This window comes from Sus scrofa, chromosome 3, assembly GCF_000003025.6.
Source record: "Sus scrofa isolate TJ Tabasco breed Duroc chromosome 3, Sscrofa11.1, whole genome shotgun sequence".
Classification (NCBI taxonomy): domain Eukaryota; kingdom Metazoa; phylum Chordata; class Mammalia; order Artiodactyla; family Suidae; genus Sus; species Sus scrofa.
The window spans coordinates 111,711,372-111,734,984 of NC_010445.4; the positions used below are offsets into that span (position 1 = coordinate 111,711,372).

The 23,613-nt window shown below is 52.3% G+C and overlaps 3 protein-coding genes across 5 annotated transcripts in view; 1 reads left to right on the forward strand and 2 right to left on the reverse strand.

Annotated features, from left to right (window-relative positions):
• The window catches only part of IFT172 (intraflagellar transport 172), a 34,831-nt gene extending 27,698 nt beyond the window's left edge, over positions 1-7,133 (forward strand). Inside the window, 14 exon segments of the mRNA XM_003354889.4 lie at positions 2,069-2,167; positions 2,359-2,468; positions 2,599-2,662; positions 2,764-2,850; positions 3,124-3,240; positions 3,813-3,923; positions 4,107-4,226; positions 4,706-4,727; positions 4,730-4,800; positions 5,491-5,550; positions 5,639-5,737; positions 6,054-6,207; positions 6,386-6,477; positions 6,991-7,133. Of these exon segments, the coding sequence (XP_003354937.2) occupies positions 2,069-2,167; positions 2,359-2,468; positions 2,599-2,662; positions 2,764-2,850; positions 3,124-3,240; positions 3,813-3,923; positions 4,107-4,226; positions 4,706-4,727; positions 4,730-4,800; positions 5,491-5,550; positions 5,639-5,737; positions 6,054-6,207; positions 6,386-6,477; positions 6,991-7,080 (1,296 nt within the window). The 3' untranslated portion in view covers positions 7,081-7,133.
• Positions 7,210-8,874, reverse strand: KRTCAP3 (keratinocyte associated protein 3). Of its 2 annotated transcripts, XM_021087684.1 has the most exons (7): positions 8,756-8,874; positions 8,430-8,614; positions 8,287-8,346; positions 7,902-8,108; positions 7,646-7,780; positions 7,430-7,543; positions 7,210-7,306 (listed from the first exon to the last, which is right to left on the reverse strand). In XM_021087684.1, the coding sequence occupies exons 1-6, from the start codon at positions 8,781-8,783 to the stop codon at positions 7,436-7,438; spliced, it is 723 nt and encodes a 240-aa protein (XP_020943343.1). In that variant the 5' UTR covers positions 8,784-8,874; the 3' UTR covers positions 7,210-7,306; positions 7,430-7,435. The 2 variants fall into 2 exon arrangements, with proteins under 2 accessions (XP_020943343.1, XP_020943342.1); XM_021087683.1 differs by having other exon boundaries at positions 8,430-8,874.
• Positions 9,006-21,661, reverse strand: NRBP1 (nuclear receptor binding protein 1). Of its 2 annotated transcripts, none has more exons than XM_021085722.1 (18): positions 21,507-21,661; positions 18,080-18,309; positions 17,474-17,596; positions 16,909-17,010; positions 16,218-16,307; positions 16,031-16,071; positions 15,567-15,661; positions 13,959-14,042; positions 13,722-13,780; positions 13,472-13,570; positions 11,067-11,199; positions 10,764-10,869; positions 10,572-10,622; positions 10,336-10,471; positions 10,099-10,152; positions 9,950-10,013; positions 9,636-9,774; positions 9,006-9,553 (listed from the first exon to the last, which is right to left on the reverse strand). In XM_021085722.1, exons 2-18 carry the CDS (start codon positions 18,287-18,289, stop codon positions 9,535-9,537), a joined length of 1,605 nt encoding a protein of 534 aa, XP_020941381.1. In that variant the 5' UTR covers positions 18,290-18,309; positions 21,507-21,661; the 3' UTR covers positions 9,006-9,534.

The window sequence follows — 23,613 nt, forward strand, 5'->3', positions numbered from 1 at the left end:
GGAACGCGGAGTAACACCTGGCTCGGTTGGTTAGCACGGCAGCTTAGCACAGACCGAAGCGTGTGGTGCAGGTGGAGTTCAGAGACGGGGGGGCCTCTCTGGGGGCTGGAGGCGTCCGGGGGGCTTTGTGAGGGAGGAGCCTGGGGCCCGAGCTGGGCCAGGTGGAGGCCAGAAGAAGGCAGAGACGACTCCTCTACCCGGCAGCTCCTGGAAAGAAACTCTAGCAGATTGAGCCAAGCCAATATGTTTCATCAATTCTAAGACAGATTCTTAGTGTCCTTGAGAAGGCGATACATGTGTAGTTGAAATGCCGGGCCTTGGATGCAGGGGAATATGGTATTCGGAGTTATGGGGGGTGAGGTTGATTGGCAGCGAAATAAGATGTCACTGTGCTGATGCCCCTGCAGAATCTCTTTTAGGTTTGTGAGGCTTCGCATTGAACAGCGCCTCGAAGTTGGAGGGGAAGGAAGTCGAAAGGATGGGGATGGTTCTGGGGAGTTGACCCCAGTTTTAATCACGCTGTTAAGCATCTGCTGTGGCACCGTTGACTGGGTCTATGCATGACCATACCTTCTTCAGATTAGTTAGAGGGCGGCTTCCCAGATGGGGTCATGTTAGGCTTAGAAGGGTTTGGCAAGTAAGGGAAGAGAGGTGAGAATAGGTGGGGGGAGACCGGGCGGATTAGTAGAGACTATAGCCAAACGGGACTGTGTGCAAATTAAAATCTGGTGAGGGAGTTCCCTGGTGGCACAGCGGGTGAAAGATCTGGCATTGTCACTGCTGGGGCTCGGGCTGCTGTTGTGGTGTGGGTTCCATCCCTGGCTCAGGAACTTCCTTATGCCAAAAAAAAAAAGGAGAAAAAAAAAGCTGGTGAGGATGTCAGCATTATAGTGGAAACAGAGTGAGCCTATGGAACGTGGGTTTGTAGAATTACTGACTTTTCGGGTTGGAGGGTGTCTCCAAGCTCATCTAGACCAATACTGTCCAGTGGGAATATGAGGCAAGTCACAAAGGTTTAAGTCATACATGTAATTTTAAATTTTCTAGTCGCCACATTTGAAGAAACAGGTGAAAATAACTACAACACATTCCGTTTAACCCCATATATCTGAACTTAAACGATTATTTCAACATGCAGTCAATGTAAAAGGCCAGGGATTGATCATAGCGGTGACCTGAGTCACAGCAAGGACAACGCCAGATCCTTACCACACTGAGCCACCAGGAAACTGCATACATTCTTTCTGGTTTTGTGTTTTCGTTTTTTATTTTTTATTTTTTTATTTTTTTTTGTCTTTTTGCCTTTTCTAGGGCCACTCCTGCAGCATATGGAGATTCCCAGGCTAGGGGTTGAATCAGAGCTGTATCCACCAGCCCACGCCAGAGCCACAGCAACACGGGATCCAAGCCACCTCTGTGACCTACACCACAGCTCACGGCAACGCCAGATCCTTAACCCACTGAGCAAGGCCAGGGATCGAACCGCAACCTCATGGTTCCTAGTCGGATTCGTTAACCACTGAGCCACAATGGGAACTCTTTTACATTCCTTTTTTCATACTAAATCCATGAACTATTTAAGGTTGCAACCCATCGTAGCTGGACCCGCCACATGTGACTAGTAGCTGCTATTCCGGCCAGTGTAAGTGTAGACCGACTGTCACTCTTAAGGATAAAGAAACAGGCTCAGAAAAGCCCGACACAAATAGTTGCAGAGTGCCCTCTGGACTCCTGTGGTAGGGAGCTTTGTCTATACCCTGTTATCAAGATTCTGTCTGTAACAAAGAACTTGGGAAACCAGTTTGTCAAAGGTGGCAGGACCAGATGCAGTGACCTCAAACAGCAAAGCTGTCGGAAAGAGGATGAGCTGGGAGGAAGCGAGCTCCTCCGACGGGCCTTCAGAGGCTCCCTTGATGGACCACAAGGCGGAGCTGCCCTAGAATGAAGGGCAGGAAGGCGAGGGAGAGGGCAGGAAAGTTGCCACTGGAGGGCAAACCAAAGCAGGCGGAGGAGCTCCCAGCACCATTTCTCTCTCCTACCCGTCTCCATCCTCTGTCCGCCCACGCAGGCAGCCGAACTCTCCATCAAGTTTCTGCCTCCCCAGCGCGCCCTGGAGGTAGTGCGGGCCGTGGGGCCCCAGCTGGTTGGAATCGGCAAGCACAGTGCAGTAAGTAGGGCGCTGGGACCGAGGAGAGATCCATGGCAGAGATGGGCGGGAGGGTGACATCCACGCTCAGGAAGCTGTGGAGGCGGCCTCATGGCCCGCGTGGCGTGCCTTTCTGTTTCCCCGAGTTCCCCGAGGGGGGACCAGGAGGGAGGGGAAGGATGACGGCCCATCTCTGGTTTTCCGCCACGCAGGCTGCAGAGCTCTATCTGAACCTGGACCTCGTCAAGGAAGCGATCGACGCGTTCATGGAGGGTGAGGAGTGGAACAAGGCCAAGCATGTGGCCAAGGAGTTAGATCCCCGGTAAGCTCCTGAGCCGCTCTCGGTAGATGCGCTCTTTTACTTGCTGTTGTCAAGACCGGGAGAAAAGTTCCCGTGGGAAGGGTTTGCGTCTCGGGACCGTGAAGTGTGAGATCTCTGCGCGTCTCCACAGGTATGAAGACTATGTGGACCAGCGTTATAAGGACTTCCTCAAGAACCAGGGCAAGGTGGACTCGGTGAGACCTGCAGGCAGCAGGAGGCAGAGCACCGAGCGGCTCGAGAGCTCCTCTCTCCCTTCTGCGCATCGCGTGACCCTGTCTTTTCGTCTGACCCGTAGCTGGTGGGTGTGGATGTGGTGGCTGCTCTGGACCTATACGTGGAGCAGGGCCAGTGGGACAAGTGCATCGAAACAGCCACTAAGCAGGTACTGCTCTCTTGCCGCCACTCCCAGCTCCTCTGTGTCCGCCCCCCCGTCCCAGAGCTGCATCTCTCTGACTCCCTCCAAAGCCCAAAGACCCCCTAATCAGCGTCGGAGTGCTCAGTCTTCACACGGTGGCATAGGGTCAGAGGCCTCACTGGGCCTGGCCTGCACACGCCCGCTGCCCCCTAAACAAATCCACGGCCTCAAGTCACCACCCCTCCCTCGCTGCCTGCTCTCACCCCAATCTCTGCCTGCTTTCCGGCACCCCTGGAACAGAACTACAAGATTCTGCACAAGTACGTGGCTTTGTATGCGACGCACCTGATCCGAGAGGGTGGCTACGCCCAGGCGCTGGCCCTGTATGTGCAACACGGAGCCCCTGCCAACCCACAGGTACCGCCCGCTCCCCGGGCTTCATGTTTCCTCAGGGAAACGCTTACCTTCTCCTCAGCCACCCCTCCCCTCGGGAGCTGCCTTCCGGAGGAGCCTTTCCTCAAGAGCTTCGGGCCGGAGACCCCACCCCGCCGCTTCCCACTTCAGAGGGTTCACTGTTTGAAAGGAGGCCCAACAACCTCCCCGTGCTCTCAGCTAAGACGCGGGGAGGAGGCCTCCCGAGATGAGCCCCGCACACACGCCTGGAGCCCCATCTCTCCGAGGATGGACATCGCTCTGATCTGAGCCTCACGGCTCCTCGGAATGTCACCCCCGAACCCAGGGACTGCTCGTCCGCTCCCGCGCCGGGCCCCACCCCAGAGCAGCAGATAGGAAGAAAGCGCTTTTTCTTACCTCCTTCTGTCTCTTCCCTGAAAACAACACTTTCTTCAGCATTGTCCCATGGCTCCTACACACACACACGCACACGCACACACTCATAGCCTGTTTCCCTCTCGTTGGCCTCATTTGCCCTGACGTCATCCCCCAGTTGCATTCTTCTCACGCAGCTCTCCTTCCTTCTCTGCCGCCAGAACTTCAACATCTACAAAAGGATCTTCACTGACATGGTGAGCTCCCCTGGGACCAACAGTGCTGAGGCCTATCACAGCTGGGCTGACCTTCGGGATGTGCTCTTCAACCTGGTGAGGAAGCCGCCAGGACGGCAGAGCGGAACGCCTCCTCCCGCCAGCACCTCTTCCTCACCCCACAAACCCTCACCCGCACGTGGCCTGTACCCTCCCCTGGCCAGGTGGCCATCCGTCAACCCCTGTGGCCCTGGCGCTCCTCTGACCCCTGGCCCAGGCTCTGCGCTCTTCCTGCTCTAGTGTGAAAACCTGGCGAAGTCCAGCGAGGCGAACTCTCCAGCGCACGAGGAGTTCGAGACCATGCTGCTGATCGCCCATTATTACGCCACTCGCGCCGCAGCCCAGAGCGTCAAACAGCTGGTGAGCTGGAGCGGGGGGCACCCAGTCCTGCAGACACGGCTGCAGCTGGATGAAGGGGAACGTAGTCAGGTTCTGGACGGCGCCTCTCTTGCTTTCTCCTCTAGTCAAATAAGTCTGTAGCCCGGGCTGAGATGCTTTCTTTCTGTGCTTCTCCCAGCTCCAGCCTCATTATGCTCCTCCTTCCGCACTGACCTCCTGTAATGTATACATACCTTTGGCCTGTTCATGATAGTATATTGTACATTCATTTCTCGTAGCTGGATGATAGACTTCTAGAGGTGTCTAGGGGGAAATTTAGAAATAATCTAGGCCCATTGTTCAAATGGGAAAAAAAAAAGACCTGGAACTACATGACCTGGAGCAATTTAATATTGACTGTTGGTCTTCTGGTTTGATGGCTGCCTTAGTTATAAGATCGTTGGCCTGGTAGTTCAGTCGCTCTAGTGCCAGGATCATAATGCTTTGACTTTAATCCATAGGAAACTGTGGCTGCCAAGCTTTCTGTTCACTGCTGCGTCACACCCAGCTTCTCCCTGCAGACAAAGCCTTCTACGAAGCAGGCATTGCTGCCAAGGTGAGCACTGGGGCCAAGGAAAGGTAGGGCCTAGGAGAGAAGGAAATGAACAAGTTGGAAGTTGGAGTACCTGCTGTGCCACGGCAGGTTAAGAATCCGACTGCAGGGGAGTTCCCATTGTGGCACAGCAGAAATGAATCAGACTAGGAACCATGAGGTTGCAGGTTCAATCCCTGGCCTCACTCAGTGGGTTAAGGATCCGGCGTTGCCGTGAGCTGTGGTGTAGGTGGCAGATGTGGCTCGGATCTGGCATTGCTGTGGCTGTGGTGTCAGCCGGCAGCCGTAGCTCCACTTGGACCCCTAGCCTGGGAACCTCTATATGTCACGGGTGCGGCCCTAAAAAAAAAAAAAAAATTCGACTGCAGCAGCTTGGGTGGCTGTGGAGGTATGGGTTCCATCCCCCGCCCTGGCACAGTTAAAGGATCCTGCATCGCCGCAGCTGCAGCTCTGGTTGAATTCAGTCCCTGGCCCAGGGACTTCCATGTGCTGTGAGTGTGGCCACTAAAAAAAGGGGGAAAAGGTTGGAAGGTAGACTATCCTGGCTGCCCAGGTAAACAAAGCTCAGTATGGGGCTGACGTTCTGGAAGATGACACTGTTTCCCTGCATCTTCTGGATTCTTCCCCCTGCATCCTGGAGAAACAATAGCCAAGCCCAGCTGTTCACTCCCACCTGCAACTTTGCTGTTTCAGGCAGTCGGCTGGGAGAACATGGCCTTCATCTTCCTCAACCGCTTTTTGGATCTGACCGACGTGAGTGGGGCGGTTGTGGCCAGCGTTTGGGAGGGTTTGCCTGTCACAGGCTGTGCCCGTCTCATGGCTGCCCACCCTGCCGCTACAGGCCATCGAAGAAGGGACCCTGGATGCCATCGACCACTCTGACTTTCAGGATACAGACATTCCCTATGAGGTGCCACTCCCAGCCAAGCAGCACATCCCGGTAAGGGCACAGGAGCCAAGAGCAGGTGGCCTACCGCGTGTGCGCGCTCTGGGAGGGAGGACAGGACGCTTTGGGAGGCTCCTCCCCACGCCTGGCAATGGGCATCCGTCAGCAGCGTCTTTGGAAGGGCCTCAGCCCTCACTGTTCCTTCAGTGGAACCAGATGGAAGCAGAGGACAAAGCTAAGGCCATGACCGTGACCGCCAGTCCGAGGAGGCGCCCTGGTGGGTGAAAGTGCACGGGATGGCAGCTTACAGCCCTGCACTCGGCACCCTCCACTCGCCCTGCCCTGCGTGAAACTGCTCTCTCCTTCTCAGGAGGCTCAGCGAGAAGAGGTTCGAGACTGGGTGCTCACAGTCTCGATGGACCAGCGGCTGGAGCAGGTCCTGCCTCGAGATGAGCGGGGCGTCTACGAGGCTTCCCTGGTGGCAGCCAGCACCGGAGTTCGGGCACTGCCGTGCCTCATTACAGGTACAGACCCTTCAGCACCACATGTTCTGCCCTGAGGGGGAAGGATCGAGAAACTGTTGGAGGGTGATTCAGTAAAGGAGGCAGAAGACAGGAACATCCTACTTTCTCCCTAAACTGCTCTTCATTCTCCCTCCTCAACCCCTCTCAAACCTCAGTTGTTTTTTTTTTTCTCCCTCAGGATACCCCATTCTGAGGAACAAAATTGAATTTAAGCGGCCAGGGAAGGCAGCCAACAAAGACAACTGGAATAAATTCCTTATGGCCATCAAGGTTAGAGAGGGAGGCCTGAGGGGTGGGCGAGGGAGAGCAGCACTCCAGAAACACTACCACCAGCCGCTAGAAGAGTCGGGGTCGGGGGATGAGGGTGGGGAGCTATCAAGAAGCACAGAGTTCCCGTCGTGGCGCAGTGGTTAACGAATCCGACTAGGAACCATGAGGTTGCGGGTTCAGTCCCTGCCCTTGCTCAGTGGGTTAACGATCCGGCGTTGCCGTGAGTTGTGGTGTAGGTTGCAGACGTGGCTCGGATCCCGCGTTGCTGTGGCTCTGGCGTAGGCCGGTGGCTACAGCTCCGATTCAACCCCTAGCCTGGGAACCTCCATATGCCGCGGGAGCGGCCCAAGAAATAGCAACAACAACAGACAAAAGACAAAAAAAAAAAAAAAAAAAAAGAAGGCAGGTGCAGGCCCTGAACCCTGCCCCCCATGCTGAGACGGAGCTGGTTTTTATATTGGGAATGTTTTCGCCAGCACGGCTGAGTTCCTGTCATACTTTCTCTGTTCACAGACATCCCACAGCCCTGTGTGCCAAGACGTGTTGAAGTTCATCAGTCAGTGGTGCGGGGGGCTGCCCAGCACCAGCTTCTCCTTCCAGTAGCTGGTGGCGTTGATGGGTCCCATCCCTCATTAAAGTTTGGCAAGTAACTGAGACCACTGCAGTCTTTGATCAAGGCCACCCCCAACACCAGCCCAGGGCCCCTTGCTCCCAAAAGGAATCAAAATCAAGTAGAAAAGAAGTTCTTTTATTACAAGTATTATTACTATAGAATCAGATCCTAGGGGTCAGTGGAAACCCCTTGTGAACTGAGCCTCCGGATCAGCACCTGCTTGATGGAAGGGAGAGCCTGCATCAGAGGGCAAGCAGCACAGCAAAGGGCTCAACCCAGTTCTAAGAGTGGTCCCGGCCACCACCTGTGTCCCAGGCTACAATCCTCCTGGTCCATTACCTGTCCCTAAACCCAGCTTTTCTGTGATGTCCGGATTTCATGAGTTTGATCCAGTAACTGCTCATTTTCCTGCCTTTTACATTTGGGAAGTTCAAGCTCTGTCATTTCCTCCAGCTACAGAAGAGGGTGGGGTTAGTGCTGCAGCCCTGAATTATAATTCAGCATCTTTTCAACTCAGTGTGTGTTGAATGAACCCTTACTGTTCATCTTCCTTACCTGTTCCTGTAGCCCTGCCCTCCTACAGGGCCCAACCCCACGCAGGGTGAGCGCAGCCACACAGCAGTAGCCAGACAGAGCAGCCTCCGCTGCAGACATGAGCAAAGATGGGATCCAAAGAGCCAAGGCTGTATCCTAAAGTGAAGGGAGAGTGGGAGACTAGCGGGAGCAGGCAGGAGTGGCACAGTAGGGACAATTAAAAGGCAGGACCCCGGCTCTGCGGACTGCAGAAAGGCTGGCGAGAAAATAGACTCACATAGATTCTGGTGGGATCAAAGGGGCAGTCAGCGTGTCCATGCCCCTCGTCCAGGGGTAGCAAAGGATCCAGCAGTCCTGGGTGGCAGTCAGCAATAAGACGCCGGCCGCCATTGGCTATAGTCAGTGACACAGCGAGGAGGAGCCCCAGGGAGCAGGCCGCAGACAAGAGAAGGTTCACCAGAGCTAGTGCCAGTAGGGCCCAGTGCTGGCAGGGGCAGAAGATCAGGGTGAGCAGCCTGGGGGGGCAGGGACGGCAGACTCTCCCACCGACCAGACACCTCGATTATTCTCTGAGGCACCTCCTCCCACTGCAGATAAAGCGGAGTCAGCCCCCATTTCCCAGATTCCAGGCCTCCTCATCAAAGTTCCAGAAATCCCCTCACCAGTTGTGGGCGAAGAAGGTTCCTGGATGCCAAGAGGGCCACAAGTCCCAGGGAAACACTCTGGAAGACAAAAAACTTGAGGCCCGCGCAGCTCTCTGGGGCCACCCGCCCGGCCACCCGCGGCCCGTCCCTACTGCGCTCACCAGCAGCCCAGAGCCCACGGAGATGATATTGGCGGTGGTGTACTCCGGGGTGACGGCGCCGCGGGGATTGGCCACGTGCCGCAGGACGGTGCCGTGCAGCACGGCCCCCAGCAGCAGGTTCACGTGGCCCACCAGGATGAGCGCGAGGCCCACGCGCATGAGCCGCGGGGGCCCGCGGTCCGCGTCTGCAAAGCAGGGGGGGAGGGGCAGACCTGAGCCGGAGCGGACCGAGGGCACCAGGGGCCCTGGGGCGGGTCGAGGGTGGGCGCGGAGGAGCACGCCGCCGCCGCCACCCCGCCACCGCCACCGGAGGGGCCGGAAATTACCGAAAGTGCAGAGGCGGCAGCGCTTCATCCCGTCGCTGGAGCTCGCCGCGGGGCAGCCCTACCTGGCCCGGGCCCCGCCCCCGCTGCCCGGCCAGTTCCGCCCGCCCAGCGCACCTGCCGCCCGCCTCCGCGCCCCCTAGTGGGGACGGCGCGCGCAGACACACACACACACACACACACAACGCGCGCGCGCACACACACACACACACACACATACGACGCGCACGCGCACACACACACACACGACGCGGTAGCAAAAAGTAGACTTTTATTACAGCAGCAACTGAGGCGAATCGAATGGCCCCCCAGGGCCACCACTGCAGCACCACCCTTCTCTCCCGCCCCGTCCGCCCCAGCGGGATTGTAGAATGCAGCTCCCCCGGCGCCCGTGGGCTTCCTTTCCACACAGGCTGGGCGGGAGCCGGCAGGTCAGCTACGTGCCCCCAACTAGAAGGCGGCTGCTGAGAAGGCCCGGGCCCACGTCTGTGCAAAACAAGTAAACAAAGTGCAGAGGGAGGGAAGAGACGGGGAGGGGCAGGGAGGGTGATGCTCAGAACCAGGGGGCCCCAAAGCCCTCCTGAATAACAAAGGAGAGAGGGGCCTCACAGGGTAATACTGACTGGGGGGAGGGGCGGGGGCTGCGGCGCGCCTGGTGACAGCCACAGCGCAGGTTGGGGCCTGGCCCGAGGAGCTCTAAGAGGAGACGGTGACAGCGGCTGAGTTGAGGGTGCTGTTCCTGGCGAAGTTGAACTTGTTCAGGGTCTCCTCCAGCAGGGAGGTCAGTCGGCTCTGGTCGGCCTAGAGGAGAGAGCTGGGTGAGGCGGCCGCAGGGGACGGCGGGGACAGCGCGGCGGCCGGGCCGCGGGGGGCAGCGCCTCACCTCACTGATGAAGCCCAGCTGCACCAGCTCAGCCGCCAGCTCGGGGATGTTCTCGTCTGACAGAGAAACGGGAGAGCGTGAGCACAGAGCCCGAGGCGGGGCCGCGGCCCTGGCCACAGCCCCGGCGGGGTGACCCTGGCTGGGAAGGAAGGACACAAGCAGGACTGTCAGGGCCACCCTCCAGTTGCAGGGGCTAAGATATTCACTCTACAGCAGTGGAGCTGTCACTGCCCGGTCGCCTTCCCCACCCCCGAATGTGTCCGTGGCAGATAAGGCTCACGGACTCCCCATCCTCTGAGGGTAAGGAGACTCACTTGGCATCAGGTCACAGCTCAGGTGCCGGTTCAGTTTGTCCTCTAGCTTCAGCAGAAGCGTCAGCTGGAGAAGGGGACAGTCAGGCCACGAGGCTCCGCCGACCCCCCCTCCGCCGCCCCGGCCTCCGCGCCCCGGCCCCGAGCCTTACGTGGTGTTTGACACCCTCCTCCACCGACTCGATGTTGCACTGCATCAGCACCACCTGCGGGAGAGGGGACAGAGGGTCACTAGAGGAGGGAACCCCGAGAGCTGGAAGCCTCTCCGGCCCACAGGACACGGCTGCCAGGGAGCGGAAACATTCTTTCCTCTCAACGACAAAGGCTTCTTTGAGACGCCCTCTCCCCCTTCCCCGGACGCAGAGGCCTGCACATCCACACAGCCTTACCTTGCGGGTCTCCACCTCAGCCGGCTCAGGAGTTGGAGTCTTGACAGAGGGGGGCACCACCGGTGATGTCACCTCCTCCTGCTGTGGCTGCTGGGGCCGAGGCAGGCCAAAGGCTGTCAGCGGGTAGATCCCGTTCCTGGATGGAGACGAGACGGGTCACACGGGCTCTGTGCAGGCCTTAGGACGCCCAGCCTGCTGCTTCCACAAGGAAGCTTTTTTTCTCATTCTTCTCTCACCTGACATCTTCAAGGAATTTATCCAGTTCCAGAGCTGGTGACTGAGAGTACCTGGAGAGGAAAAGAGAAAGAAGATAGGAGAAAAAGCAAACCAGCAGAGTCCACCACTCCCAGGAAATGGACAGCTGACAGAACCGTCAGGGTGGGAGTGACCAATCTGTCCCTTTCAGGACCTCTTGGTTAGTTACTCACAAAGTCTGAACTGGTTCTCTTCCTGGTCCTGCAGGGATTTCAGCCAGTACAGCACTGGTATCCATGTTTTTGGTGATCTCCTCCAAAGCATTCTCCGGGATCATGTCTGGAGGGCATGATGGAATGGGAAGTTACGGAAGGCTAGTTCAGATGGTATCATAGGAGGCACCGGGGCTCTGGGGGAGGCCGGGAGAGGGAAGTAAAGAATCCCTTTGCAAGTAGAAGCGGAAGGGGAACATGCCAGTGATAGTTACAAGGCTCCAGACCGGGAAAGACATTCCGAGGAGGGTCAGGAGGACTCACGCTGGTGACCCACGATGCAGTGGGCAGCGAGGAGCTTGAGCGAGGGCACTTCAAACAGTGCCGGGTGGAACAGAAGTTCTCTGGCTGTTGGTCTGCGAGCAGGCTCAGACTGCAGGCACTTCTGAATGAACTCCTAGAAAAAGGAACCGGGAAGTGGAGCAGGCATTTGGCAAGCATCCCTGTGCTCGTCTTTATCTGTCTCATTACATCTTGCACAAAGCTGAGTGCATACTAGGTGCTCGGCACCGCCTGAGGGAACAAATTGCTAAAGGTATTCGAAAAGGCTTTGAAAACTCTTAAAGTATTATATGAAAGCTATCAGACACTGTCTTTCCGGTTTTAATTATTTTTCTGCTCCCCAACCACAGGTTTTTTCTTTACTGTTCAAACTTATGATTTCTTTTTCCTTATTTTCTATCTCCCTGCTTTATTAGCCCACTCACTGTCTGCTTTCTTCTCCAACCCTCACCAAATTTACCTCTCCTCCCAAACTCACCCACTGAGGTCAACAATATTCACCATCTTTTGCTACCTTTTCCCAGCTGCACCCGCAGCATATGGAAGTTCCCAGGCCAGGGGATCAAATCCAGGCCATAGCTGCGACCTATGCCACAGCCACGGTAACACCAAATCCTTAATCCACCGTGCTGGACTGGGGACCGAACCCAGGCAGCCTCAGAGACAATGCCAGATCATTAACCCACTGCACCACAGCGGGAACTCCATATTCACCATCTTTTTTATTATTATTATTAAAGTATAGTGGATTTACATTTTTTCATCAAGTTCTGTTGTACAACAGAGAGACCCAGTCACACACATCTCCCTGTGCTGTACAGTAGGATCCTGTTGCCCATCCAACCAAAATATAAGTCTGTATCCCTCAAACCCCCCAAATGCCCAGCCATCCCACTCCCTCCCCTTCCCCCTACCACCCCAAGTCTGCTCTTCTTGCCATGATGTTTTTTGTTTTCTTGTTCGTTATTTTTAGATAGCATCATCTGTTTCATATTTTAGATTCCACAAATAAGTGGTATCATACGGTATGTCTTTTTCTTTCTGGATTCACTTAGAATGAGAGTCTCTAGATCCATCCACGTTGCTACAAATGGCATTAGTTTGTCTTTTTTCACCATCTTTTTATTTCCCAAGTCTACTACCACAATTTCCTTTGACTACTATGTCATTTATTCAATTCACTGTATTTCCTCATGCCTCCTTTAACCCTCGCTTTTCCACCTCCCACAGGTCCCCATGACAATCAACCTGCTTTCCTTCTTTCAATCCTGAAGGCCAATAAGGCCATATACCTGTTCTAGCACTTGAACATCCCACCCTGACACTGAACTAGAAACATATTCCAGACTAGCCTCAAGACTTCCTACTTCGTCTTTCTTCTTTTCTCTCCTGCTCCCTTTTAAGGTATCTAATGAGTTACAAACTAACTTTCTGGTTTGGACCCTCTCCTCCAGATTCTATTTACTGCAGTCGATGTCCTGATTCATAACCCCTACATCCTTCTAATCTTGGCTCATTTATTTCAGGGCACTTTCCCTAACTAAAACTATGTATATCTAAAACCCCAAATGACTGACTTGATTGAATCGGTTGCAAATGCGGCTCAGATCTTGATTGAATTGGTCATAGATGAGGCTCAGATCTGGTGCTGCTGTGGCTGTGGTAGGCCAGGGGCTGCAGCTCCGATTCAACCCCTAGCCTGGGAACCTCCACATGCCACAGGTGTGGCCCTAAACAGACCACAAAAAAAAAAAAAAAAAAAAAAAAAAAAAAAAAAAAAAAAAATCATGATGGTTGTCTAAGAGTGTATGTATACCAATTAATTGCCTGAGATAAGCATCAAATTAGTTTGCCTTCATGTAGACACAGCTGGGTTTAATACACAACCTTTAATCCCAATATTACTTTTTTGTTTTTTTTTTTTAGGGCTGCAACTGCGGCACATGCAAGTTCCTGGGCTAGGCGCTGGATCAGAGCTGCAGCTGCCAGCCACAGCCATGTGGGATCAGAGACGAATCTGCGACCTATGCCTCAGGTCACAGCAACGCCAGATCCTTAACCCACTGAGCAAGGCCAGGGATTGAACCCGCATCCTCGTGGATACTATTCAGGGTCTTAACCCGCTGAGCCACAATGGAAACTCCACAATATTACCCACCTTAAACCCCTAACCTGTGAGAGGGAGAGAGATGGGGAGAGAGATGGGGAGAGAGGGGGAGAGGGTGTATACCAAAAACACCTAGGGCAATGTTCACTGCTTTGCTCGCCCCTTCTGCTGTATGTTCTCTTACTCTTAGAAGAAAGCATACTCCCAGGAGGCAGAAGGAAGAAAAACCTGAAGACATTTCAAAGGCTGTTAAGGAGGAAGTGATCCTAAAGATTCTTACCCTCTGTAAAGGGTCTTCTAGAAGCTGGATGGCACTGCTGATGGCTTCCTGTGGCACATAAGAGGACTCTCCATTGCCCTGAATCTCCAGCACTGCCATCTGCAGTCAGGGAGAATAAAAAGGAAGAGCAGAGACCTAAGATCCTCAGTGCTCCCACAATCACTCCCTCCAGTACCTTGTCAACCCTCCACTTCCCCTTCCACCTTCTCATCTGACCCCTTTCCACTACCCACTCTTTTGGTCTCCTCACCTCCAGTGCACACATGCCAAAGGAGTAGATGTCCACTGCTGTTGTCACATTAGTGACTTCTAGGGAAAACAGACAAGCTCTGGTGAATCAAAGGATCAGGGGATGGCAGAGACATCTTAAAACTTTTTGCATGCCAGTAGAGATGGAGAGAAGTTTCAGTTAGGTTACCTCCGACCCACAGGTCAAGGTGGAAAACCTGGGGGATGGGCACGAGGAGGAGAATCTGGGATGCCTCACCTCCATATTCTGGTGCAAAGAAGTGGAGATTCTTCTGCTCTTCCCGACAAGTCTTCACATGATTGTTGATAGTATCAGGAGCCACTGGGAGTAGGGGAGACACCCACAATCTGACCACCAACCACAAAGCACAGCCTCACTCCAGAAAGAGGCTCCCAAAAGACAAATTCTCTCCTGCAGTCCTAACCCTCAACAGGCACAAGCCTATCCCTTTCCCATCAGGAACTCCAGACAAATGAACACTACCTGCCTCCCCTCTCGCAGCTCTACCACGTCTCATCTAAGGTCCCCAACTCAGTGGCAGCCAAGGCTCCAGGCTAGCTAAACAAACAGATACGTGGCATGGCACCTTTGGGCTGACAAGAACACCACAGTCTAAGGGAAAACTTTCACTTTTGACCTGCTTACCTTCCCCAAAGCCCTGGTGCCTCTAATCCCTGATCACCTGCAAACATTTGGTCTAGGTCTCTCAGCCACCCTGTAAGCATCATGAAAACACAGGCAGCCCTTCCTAATCTGGAACAACTTAGAGACCTCAGAAACTTGGATGACAATGGATAAAAGAAGGATTAACATACAACCAAGTAGACAGCCTCCTTCTTACCCACCTTTGCTGGCCGAAACTCAAAAAAATAGCTCAAAACTGAACCGATACCCTCAAATCGGTTTCGCTTGTAATCCACCAAAATACTTAGACCTCTGCTCTATCCCCTTACTCTTCTACACTGCGTGCCACAGGCTGAAAGAGGAACCAGAGCCAGGCCCAATCTGAACTCACTCAGATCATAAACAACGACTACAAGTCACAGAGAGTCTGGGAGCACAATATGACTTAGGGAACCAGCCTGATGATGAGGGGAGTAAGAATCCAGGACGTAAATGGCCAGCCAGGCAGAATCCACAGGAAACAAGCAGGTTATGGCAGGGCAAGCAGGTAAAGGGCTGGTAGGGTGGAAGCCAAGCAGGCATAATTAGGCGGGGGAAGCAGGGGAACAGGGTTTGCTCCCACGACTGCATGCACTGGGCAGCCGCAAAGGGGAGCAGAGGGAGCACGAACAGCGCCCAAGTGGGGCAGAGGGAGCTCTCACCATTAGCAAAAATCCTATGAAAGACTGTTGGGAACAGAGCAGCCCGTAAGCGGGAGGGAGGAAAACAGAGAAAAGTTGTGAGCGATGGAGCAGCCAAGCCCCAGACAAATGGACACACAAACAACACACAGACACAGCACACAGAAATGTTAAATGCTGCACAAACATACACAGCAAATGAAAGCACTCACAGCAGGCACAACCTGGAACCTCCTCTGGTAGGGTCTGGCCCCAGGGGCTCAAGTCAGACCTTACACCCAACTCTAGCCCTTTCCAGCTCCTAACAAGATCTCTGCCTTAACCCCAGTTTCCCTCCAAAAGGGTGTAAGGTTAGACTCTACCCTTTCTCCACTAATTGGCTGACCTCTCTCTAATTTATACTGCCCCTAGCAAGGTCCTTTCCCTTATCACCAGCCCACACCTCAGAATTTTGCTGTATTCTCCCCCATTCCTTTTAGCTTACCCCCATAGTTCCCAAATTCCCGAGGCTCCCCTGCCCAGAACCTCTCCCTCCCCTCACCAGAGCCAATCTTGATGAGTCCGTTGTGCTGGATGAAGATGGTGTCACAGGTCAGGTTCCCATGGATGATGGGGGGGTCACAGGAGTGCAGGTAGCTGTGGGGGCACTGGGCTGTTAGAGGGGCCACTGGGAAATTAGGGCAGGGGGAACCCAAGGGTTAGGAGGAGCAAGGGCCTGGTCTCCTGCTGGTCACCACGAGGGTAATACCCACACTCTGAATCTCCATTATACCTGATGAATTAAATGCCTGGATAAGCACTAGGAGAAAGAGGTGGGAGACAGTATCAAGGTCAAGCCATTAGGATGAACCCTTTACAAGACCCATAGGGGCCTAATCTTGAGAGTATATGACTCAAAGGAAGTGGGGAGAGCAGAAAAGAGCAGCAGAGTAGTGCCCTGAAATCTGTTTGGAGGAACTAAATCAGGAACATATATGGGAAAGACACTAACCAGATCCTACTTACCTTAGGGCAGAGAGGATCTGTGTGCACCAACGTTTCCAAGCCTGGAACAGCGTTTGATCCAAGGGTCAGAAGTGATGCCCTCTCTCAACCCTCCTACCATTTCCCTGATCCCTTCGGCTCCATCATTAACATAAACTTCTTTAAACCCACAAACCAGCCTCAAGTTTTGTCCGCTCTCCCTCCGTACCTTTTCATTCATAGTCTTGTGGTTCTTTTTGGTCTTCTTCAGAAACTGCTTAAGACTCCCAGATGACATGTATTCTGTGATAAAAATGACCTGGAGAGGCAATACAAATAAGGCCTTACAGTAGGAATGCTCCCTCATCTGGGTAACATATATATCACATAAATATAAAATTGGGAAGCTTGGTTTTTTGGTCTTTTTCTTTTTTGGCCCTCCAACAGTATATAGACTTTCCAGGCCAGGGCTCAGATCTGAGTGACAGCTGCGACCTACACCACACTGCAGCAATGCCGGATCCTTAACCCACTGTGCCAGGCTGGGGATCAATCCTACATCCTGGCACTACAAAGACACCGCCAATCGCATCGCACCACAGCAGAAACTCCTGGAAGTTTGTTTTTTTTTTTTTTTTAAAATAAAGTTTCTCTCCTTTTGTTCTTAGTATCACTTCTTAGATTTAATAAGAAAATGAAAACCACAGAGCACTATGACCTATGGGAAGGAAGAAATAAAAATTCACTCCGTTCTCCCCTGACTACAACCAGACAAAAGGCAGAGAGGGTAGTCTTCACAGCCCTGCTCTCAGGTCCACGGCAGCTGACTCCAGCTCTGTTTCAGAACTACCTCTTCCTGAATGTAAAATGAACAATGAATGTAGATAGTCTTAGCAATAAGCTCAGGAAAAAGTTCTCACCCTGGCCTTATTCTCTTTAACGTCAGCCCAATACTTGTGAAACTTGACAATGTTGAGATGTTCCAACTGAATCAGATTATCAAACACAGCACGGACCTTTTCCTGGAAGCAGGGGAAACATTGGGATAACAGGAGAACAGAAAGCATTACCATCCTACAAAGCCATTCCCTATCCCCCCCAGAAATTATCTAACCCCAACATATCTTCTCATTGTAGCTTCCCAATACCAATCGATTCCCCCTCCCCCCCGCTTTTAGGGCCACACCTGTGGCATATGGAAGTTCCTGGGCTAGGGGTTGAATCGGAGCTGCAGCTGCCGGCCTACGCCACAGCCTCAGCAACACAGGATCCGAGACGAATCTGTGACCTACACTGCAGCCTGCAGCAATGCCGGATCCTCAACCCACTGAGTGAGGCCAGGGACCAAACCCCACATCCTCATAGACACTATGTCAGGTTCTTAACCTGCTAAGCCACAACAGGAACTCCCCAATTCCTCTTTAACACCCCAGCTGCTGCAGTGTCCTAACATTCCTCAGGCTGTATCCTTTCACTCTTACTTACCTCCTGCAGCTTGTAGTTCTTGCGCTCAGAGAACTGTACCTCATTCCACACAACCTCTACACCTTCCTCTGTATCCATGGCCAGGTATGCACTGTCAATACCTGGTACATTCCGCTGATTCACCTGAGAAGAAATTCAGATGAAAGGGAATTAAAGTTACCATACGAATTCTCCATTTTATTTTATTTATTTATTTTATTATTATTTTTTGTTTGGGTCTTTTTGCCTTTTTTAGGGCCACTCCCACAGCGTATGGAGGTTCCCAGGCTAGGGGTCTAATTGGAGCCATAGCCGCTGGCCTACACCAGAGCCACAGCAACGCAGGATCCGAGCCGCACCTGCAACCTACACCACAGCTCACAGCAACGCCGGATCCTTAACCCATTGAGCAAGGCCAGGGATCGAACCCGCAACCGCATGGTTCCTAGTCGGATTCATTAACCACGGCCCCACGAAGGGAACGCCTCAAAATCTCCATTTTGAAACTCCATACAATCATCTCCAAGGCTCTGACCCGTTAGTCTGTTCTGCCCCTTTCAAACTCTGCCTTCCATTTCTTACCTCTTAGAATTCATTCTCTCAAGAGTAAAACCACCACTACCTTACCTCTTCTCGCCTCTTCTGCCAGCGCCCACAGGGTGACTCTTCCAAGATTTCAGACTCATCTTCACTTTCTTCCTCTTCCTCTGGGGAAGCAGCTGAGGTCGTGGAGGTCACAGGAGGTGACACTGATGTCAGGCCAGGAGCTGAGGATGAGGATTCTACCTTTGGGTCTGAGCCACTGCTGAGTACTGTCTGGGACTCACCCTCCGACATGCTGGAACAAACACTCAGGCCTGCATTGTGGAGTGAGGGTGGAGGGAAAAGGCAGAGAGGGTTAGGGTAGATTCTATAAAGATTCCATCCTGGTAACCTCATCTGGTGTTAAAAAGAAAACAAAACATATTGTTTTTATTAAAACAAATATACTGTCTTACACACTTTGAAAACAAACTTATGGTTACCAAAGTGGATGGGGTAGGGAGAGACTGGGGATTGGGGATTGGCACATGCACACTATGGTATATGAAATGACAGACCTGATGTATTGTATAGAGACCTCTACCCAATATTCTGTAATAATCTAAGTGAGAAAAGAATCTGAAAAAGAATGGATATATGTATGTGTATAACTGAATCGCTTTGCTGTACAGGAGAAATTATAACACTGTAAATCAACTGTACTACAATGAAGCTTTTAAAAAATGAAAATATATATATATATATACTGTTTTTCCCTTATTTCCTTTAAATCCAAAATCAGAATGAGTCCTGTATGAACATTAAACATTAACTACACTCATAGTCTGGAGAAGGGGAGCTCTCTTGGATGACTCACCTAGGAGGGGCAAACACAAGATTTATGGGAGTATAACCCCGGTTTGGTAAGGTCCAAAGGAATAGCAAAATCAGGGGCCTCATTCTTTCTTAGCAAATACTAACCCAACAGCATTCTCTTTGAATCCTCACCTACCTCTTGCACTGTGCTCAAGAACCAAGCTAAGCTACATGGGCGCTATTCAGAACAGGAGACTCCAGATCCCCAAACGTTCCATGGAACCAGCCTTAAGGCTGGACCTGTAGCACTCTCTCAGCCAGTTTATCCAGCTGAAACCTTCAGCTGATCTGTTTCCACTTGAACTAAACTTGGCATTCACTATCCATCCCTCCTATGCACAGAATGAGCCTGCCAGTCTATGATGAGGCTGCCCTTGGGCCAGGTGACTGGCAGTGATTAGTGACTTCATCCCTGATGACCTCACCTTCCCTGTGATGTGAGGATGGCAAATGGGTGGGTACTGGCTCATGACATTTTTCTCTCATTCACTCATTCAACAAATGTTTATTAAGCACTTACTGTGGGCCAAGCATGGAGCTAGGTGCTTGACATACAATGGTGAACAAAATAAATGAGATGTCCACCCTCATAAAACCACAAATTTAAGGCAGAGCTAAGATTTTAAGCTTCCAGTTTTCATTTCATTCACATGGCTCATCCTATGAGGCTGGATATGACACAGGTTTTTCAAGCAGAAATAACTCAAGACATGGCCATTACAGGAAAAAGTACTATACAGTATACAATGTACAGAATTATAAAAGGACATGACTATTTGAAAAAGAATTCTCAAATGCTAAATGTCACTAACTTGTCCATATAGTCACAGGACAACCACTGAATGTTATTCTGTTTCTCTAAAAATGAAGGCTGTGAAGGAGTTGGAACCTGTGTGTGCTGGGCTCAATAGAGTACTCTCCAGGATGAAAATGTATCCTGTAAAGCAGATTTGCTCCTGTCAGTCAGTTCAAAATACAGAAGCTTCTGATCAACACCAATCTTTTGAAAAGCCTTCATTTCTTTTTAGAACTCTCAGATGCCCCCTTCTGTCCATCTCTGCCCTCACCTATGCTATGTTTAACCCAAGTCAAGAGATCTTTATTAAATGACTTTCCAGTAAATATCAGAGGGCAACAAAGCACTACAGAGAAAAATCTGGCAAAAATGTTACTTGGCCTATGTTTATTTCTAAGTCTCTGCCTATCATAGATTTCAGTCAACTAGCCAGAGAAGCTATTATCTGCATGTCTTAGTAATCTATCAGAAAACTCAAGTTAGAGAACATTTTCCTTCTTCTTCCCCTGAAAAGTAGCTAAGAAAATGTAAGAAAGTTCATATGGGTTACTTACTAGAGCAGCTTTATTTAAAGAATGCATCCTGAATCTGAACAGCTAAGTAAAGTTCCCAGTTACATTATAACAAGAAATACCAGGACGTCTTCCCTTACGGCCAAGCGGGTTACCGATCCCGCTTTGCCACAGTGCGGCGCAGGTGGCAACTGCGGCTGAGGTTCAATCCCAGGCCCAGCAACTTCCAAATGCTGTGGCGGGCTTGCCCCCACCTCCCCCTCCGCCCCCAACAAAAAGGAAGTTCTAACACTGGAAGCCAGCAGCCAATGGGCACTAAAGAAACTTCTGGACCCCACTGTAGGGCACGCAAGAGACGCCAAACCTTTATCTGACATAGAGATGCTCTTTGAATGTGCTTGTCCTCTTCCTCCCCAATCCTTCCCCGGTAGGCAAAATGAAGGCAATGCCCTAAATTCCCCAGCACTCCCTCGGCCGATGAGAAAAGCTTCGCAACACTAGGAGTGTTTATCTGGGCGTTCTTCAGAAGTTTAAATGAGATTACACACGGAAAAGGCCATTTTCGCCTCTAAAGGGAATCTCCTCGCCGCCTCCAGCTCCCCCCCCAAGATGCAGTGTTCACTTCAAAGCAATGTAGGTAGATTGTTGCAAAGTTTTTTTCCTGCCAAGTTTTTCATTTATTGGACTGCAGCTTCTCAGCATTTCAACTCCTCAGCCACAGCTCGCAGGCCACAGGCCTCACGACCGCCCTCAACCAGAGCGGACCACAGAGGGCCTGAGACTGCAGGCCCGTCCAGTCGGATATAAAGCAAGCTCGGGGAGGAATTTCACACTCCAACAGGTCGCCCAGCCCACTGTCTGCGAAGGCGCGCGGGGCCCCGGGCAGGCCCTGCGGGGAGCGCCAGCCACCTCATCAAAGGCCGGCCGGGCGGCGCCGACAGGGGCGCAGGCCACGCCCCCGCGCAGTCGGCACGCCGGCCCCGCGAGCAGGCGCGGCCCGACGCTGCGCTTCCGCAGGCCGCCGGGCCGCGACCGCCGCCCCCGCCCCCGCCCCCGCCGCCAGCCCCGCCTCTCGCCAGCCGGAGTTCGACACCAATGCCGGGGCCTCGCGCCCCGCGCCCCGCACAATTCTGGGAGCCGCCGCCGCTCGCAGCGGTCCGGGAGGGCCGGGCAGGGGCTCGGGGGGCGAGGTGGCCCTCGGCTCCAGCGGGCTGGGCCTTGCTCGCCAAGTGAGCAGGGCCGCCTCCAGACACCCGCCTGCCCGGGTCCCACGGTCCGGGCCGCGGAGGCCCGTCCTGCCGTCCTCTTGCCGCAACCCTCTCTCCCCCTCGGTCCCCTCGGCGCTCACCTCCCGACTCCGCACCCTCGGTCTGCGCTTCAGCTTCAGCTCGGGTTCCGGGGCCCCGGATCCGAAAGACTCCCTCACAGCTGCGCTCCGCGGCGCAACCGAACTGCGGGCCCCGCCCTCGCGGCGTCCGGACGAACAGATGGGCGGTGCCGCACGGCCGTTGGGTTTCCATTGGACAGGGCGGCCAGGGTGGGCGGTACCCCGGGCGGACTGTCGCTGGTAGGGGTTGTCTTCAACCCGGTCTCCTCCCCTTGAGCTTGTCCGGCTGAGACCTCTGGGAGGGTTCCGTGTATTCGCTCTCAACTGGGGCTCGTCTGTGTCCACCCCTTCTGTCCAGTCCTTGTGCCCCCGATAGTTCTGCTGGGCGAAAGGAAAGCCTTCCCCTCTTCTTGAAGGCGCCATGACAGTTCTAGTCCGACCGAAAGACAAAAGGGGTGAAAGACGTAGCCTCAATCCGAAAAGAGCGCCCACCCACTTTGATTATACGGGAGTGAGACTGCGCAGGACGTCAATTCTTCAGAAAACTTTTTTTTTTTTAATTAGTGAACACATTAACGCAGAACTAATGGTTAACGCTTGGCAATTGGATAATACTGATTATTTGCCAGAGCTTTGCAAGAGGTTTTCATAGATGTTTTCTCGCTTGTCTGTCATGAGAAATTGAAATTTGTCATGCAAGAGTAGTTAACGAATGCAAAAATATCAAACCAGCGGCATTAAACGATTTACCGAAAGTTGGTAAGAACCAAATCCCATGCATGTAAGATTTATTTAAAAAGACTTTCTTGAAAAGATGTTTGGAAAGAATTTAGATCGTTAGGAGATAAAACGATGATATGGATGAGCCCATTGATCTTTGAGAACTAAACCTGTGGCGAAGGAAAGATAACTCTGCTCTTAGGCACGTACTGTGGAAGGAAGAAGATGAATCAGTCATCACTGCTTGGGAATGTCATAATCACCAAACTTCATTGCCCTTGAAGGGACTCTCTAATCCTGTTTAACTGGGAGAAAGGAAGGCTTCTGGCAAATGCCCTCTAACTTTCCAGCTCTTCATCTCAAAATATTTATTTTAAAATCAGACTTTCTTAAAAAACAAGAATCCGACTAAGAACCATGAGGTTGCAGGTTCGATCCCTGGCCTTGCTCGGTGAGTTAAGGATTCTGCGTTGCCGTGAGCTGTGGTGTATGTAGGTCGAAGACTCGGCTCGGATCCCGCGTTGCTGTGGCTCTGGCATAGGCCAGCCGCTACAGCTCCAATCGACCCCTAGCCTGGGAACCTCCATATGCCCTGGGAAGAGGCCCTAGAAAAGGCAAAAAAGACAAACAAAAAACAACAACAAAAAAAACCCCAGACTTCCTTCCTTGGTTCTTTCACCTTTAAAAGAGGTTGAACACTCTTAGAAAGCTGATGAAACTTTGTTTTTTGGGGTTTTTTGCTCGTTTGTTTTTTGTCTTTTTAGGGCCACACCCTCGGCATATGGAGGTTACCAGGCTGGGGTCTAATCAGAACTGTAGCCGCTGGCCTACACAGCAACAATGGATATTGTTCTATCCCTGGCCTTACTCAGTGGGTTAAGAATGCAGTGTTGTGGTGAGCTGTGGTGTAGGTCGCAGACGTGGCTTGGATCCTGCGTTGCTGTGGCTGTGGTGTAGGCTGGCAGCTACAGCTCCAATTTATCCCCTAGCCTGGGAACCTCCATGTGCCGCGGGTGCAGCCCTAAAAAGCCCCCCCAAAAAAAGAAGGGGGGGATCTTTATTTTAAACTCAAAGGTGTTCCTCCTTCTCTCCAGATGAACATTTTCACCTTGTGGACTCCAAAGCAATTGAACACCTGGCCCATGCTAAACATTCAATATCAGTTGATATTATTACAGTTTCCCATTCTCTTCTAGCTGGATCTTAGTACCATCAATCTTTACCTTTCAACTAGCTGCTTCTTTCAAATCTGCGTAGAGGACCCACTGGCATCCTCAAGCTCTCATTTCATATTTTATCTTTCATTCGTGTTTAAAAAGCTCAAATACTGCCTACATTTTCACATTTTTATTATCTTTTTTCCCCGCTTAAAAATATAATACTTAGGAGTTCCTGTCGTGTGTGGCTC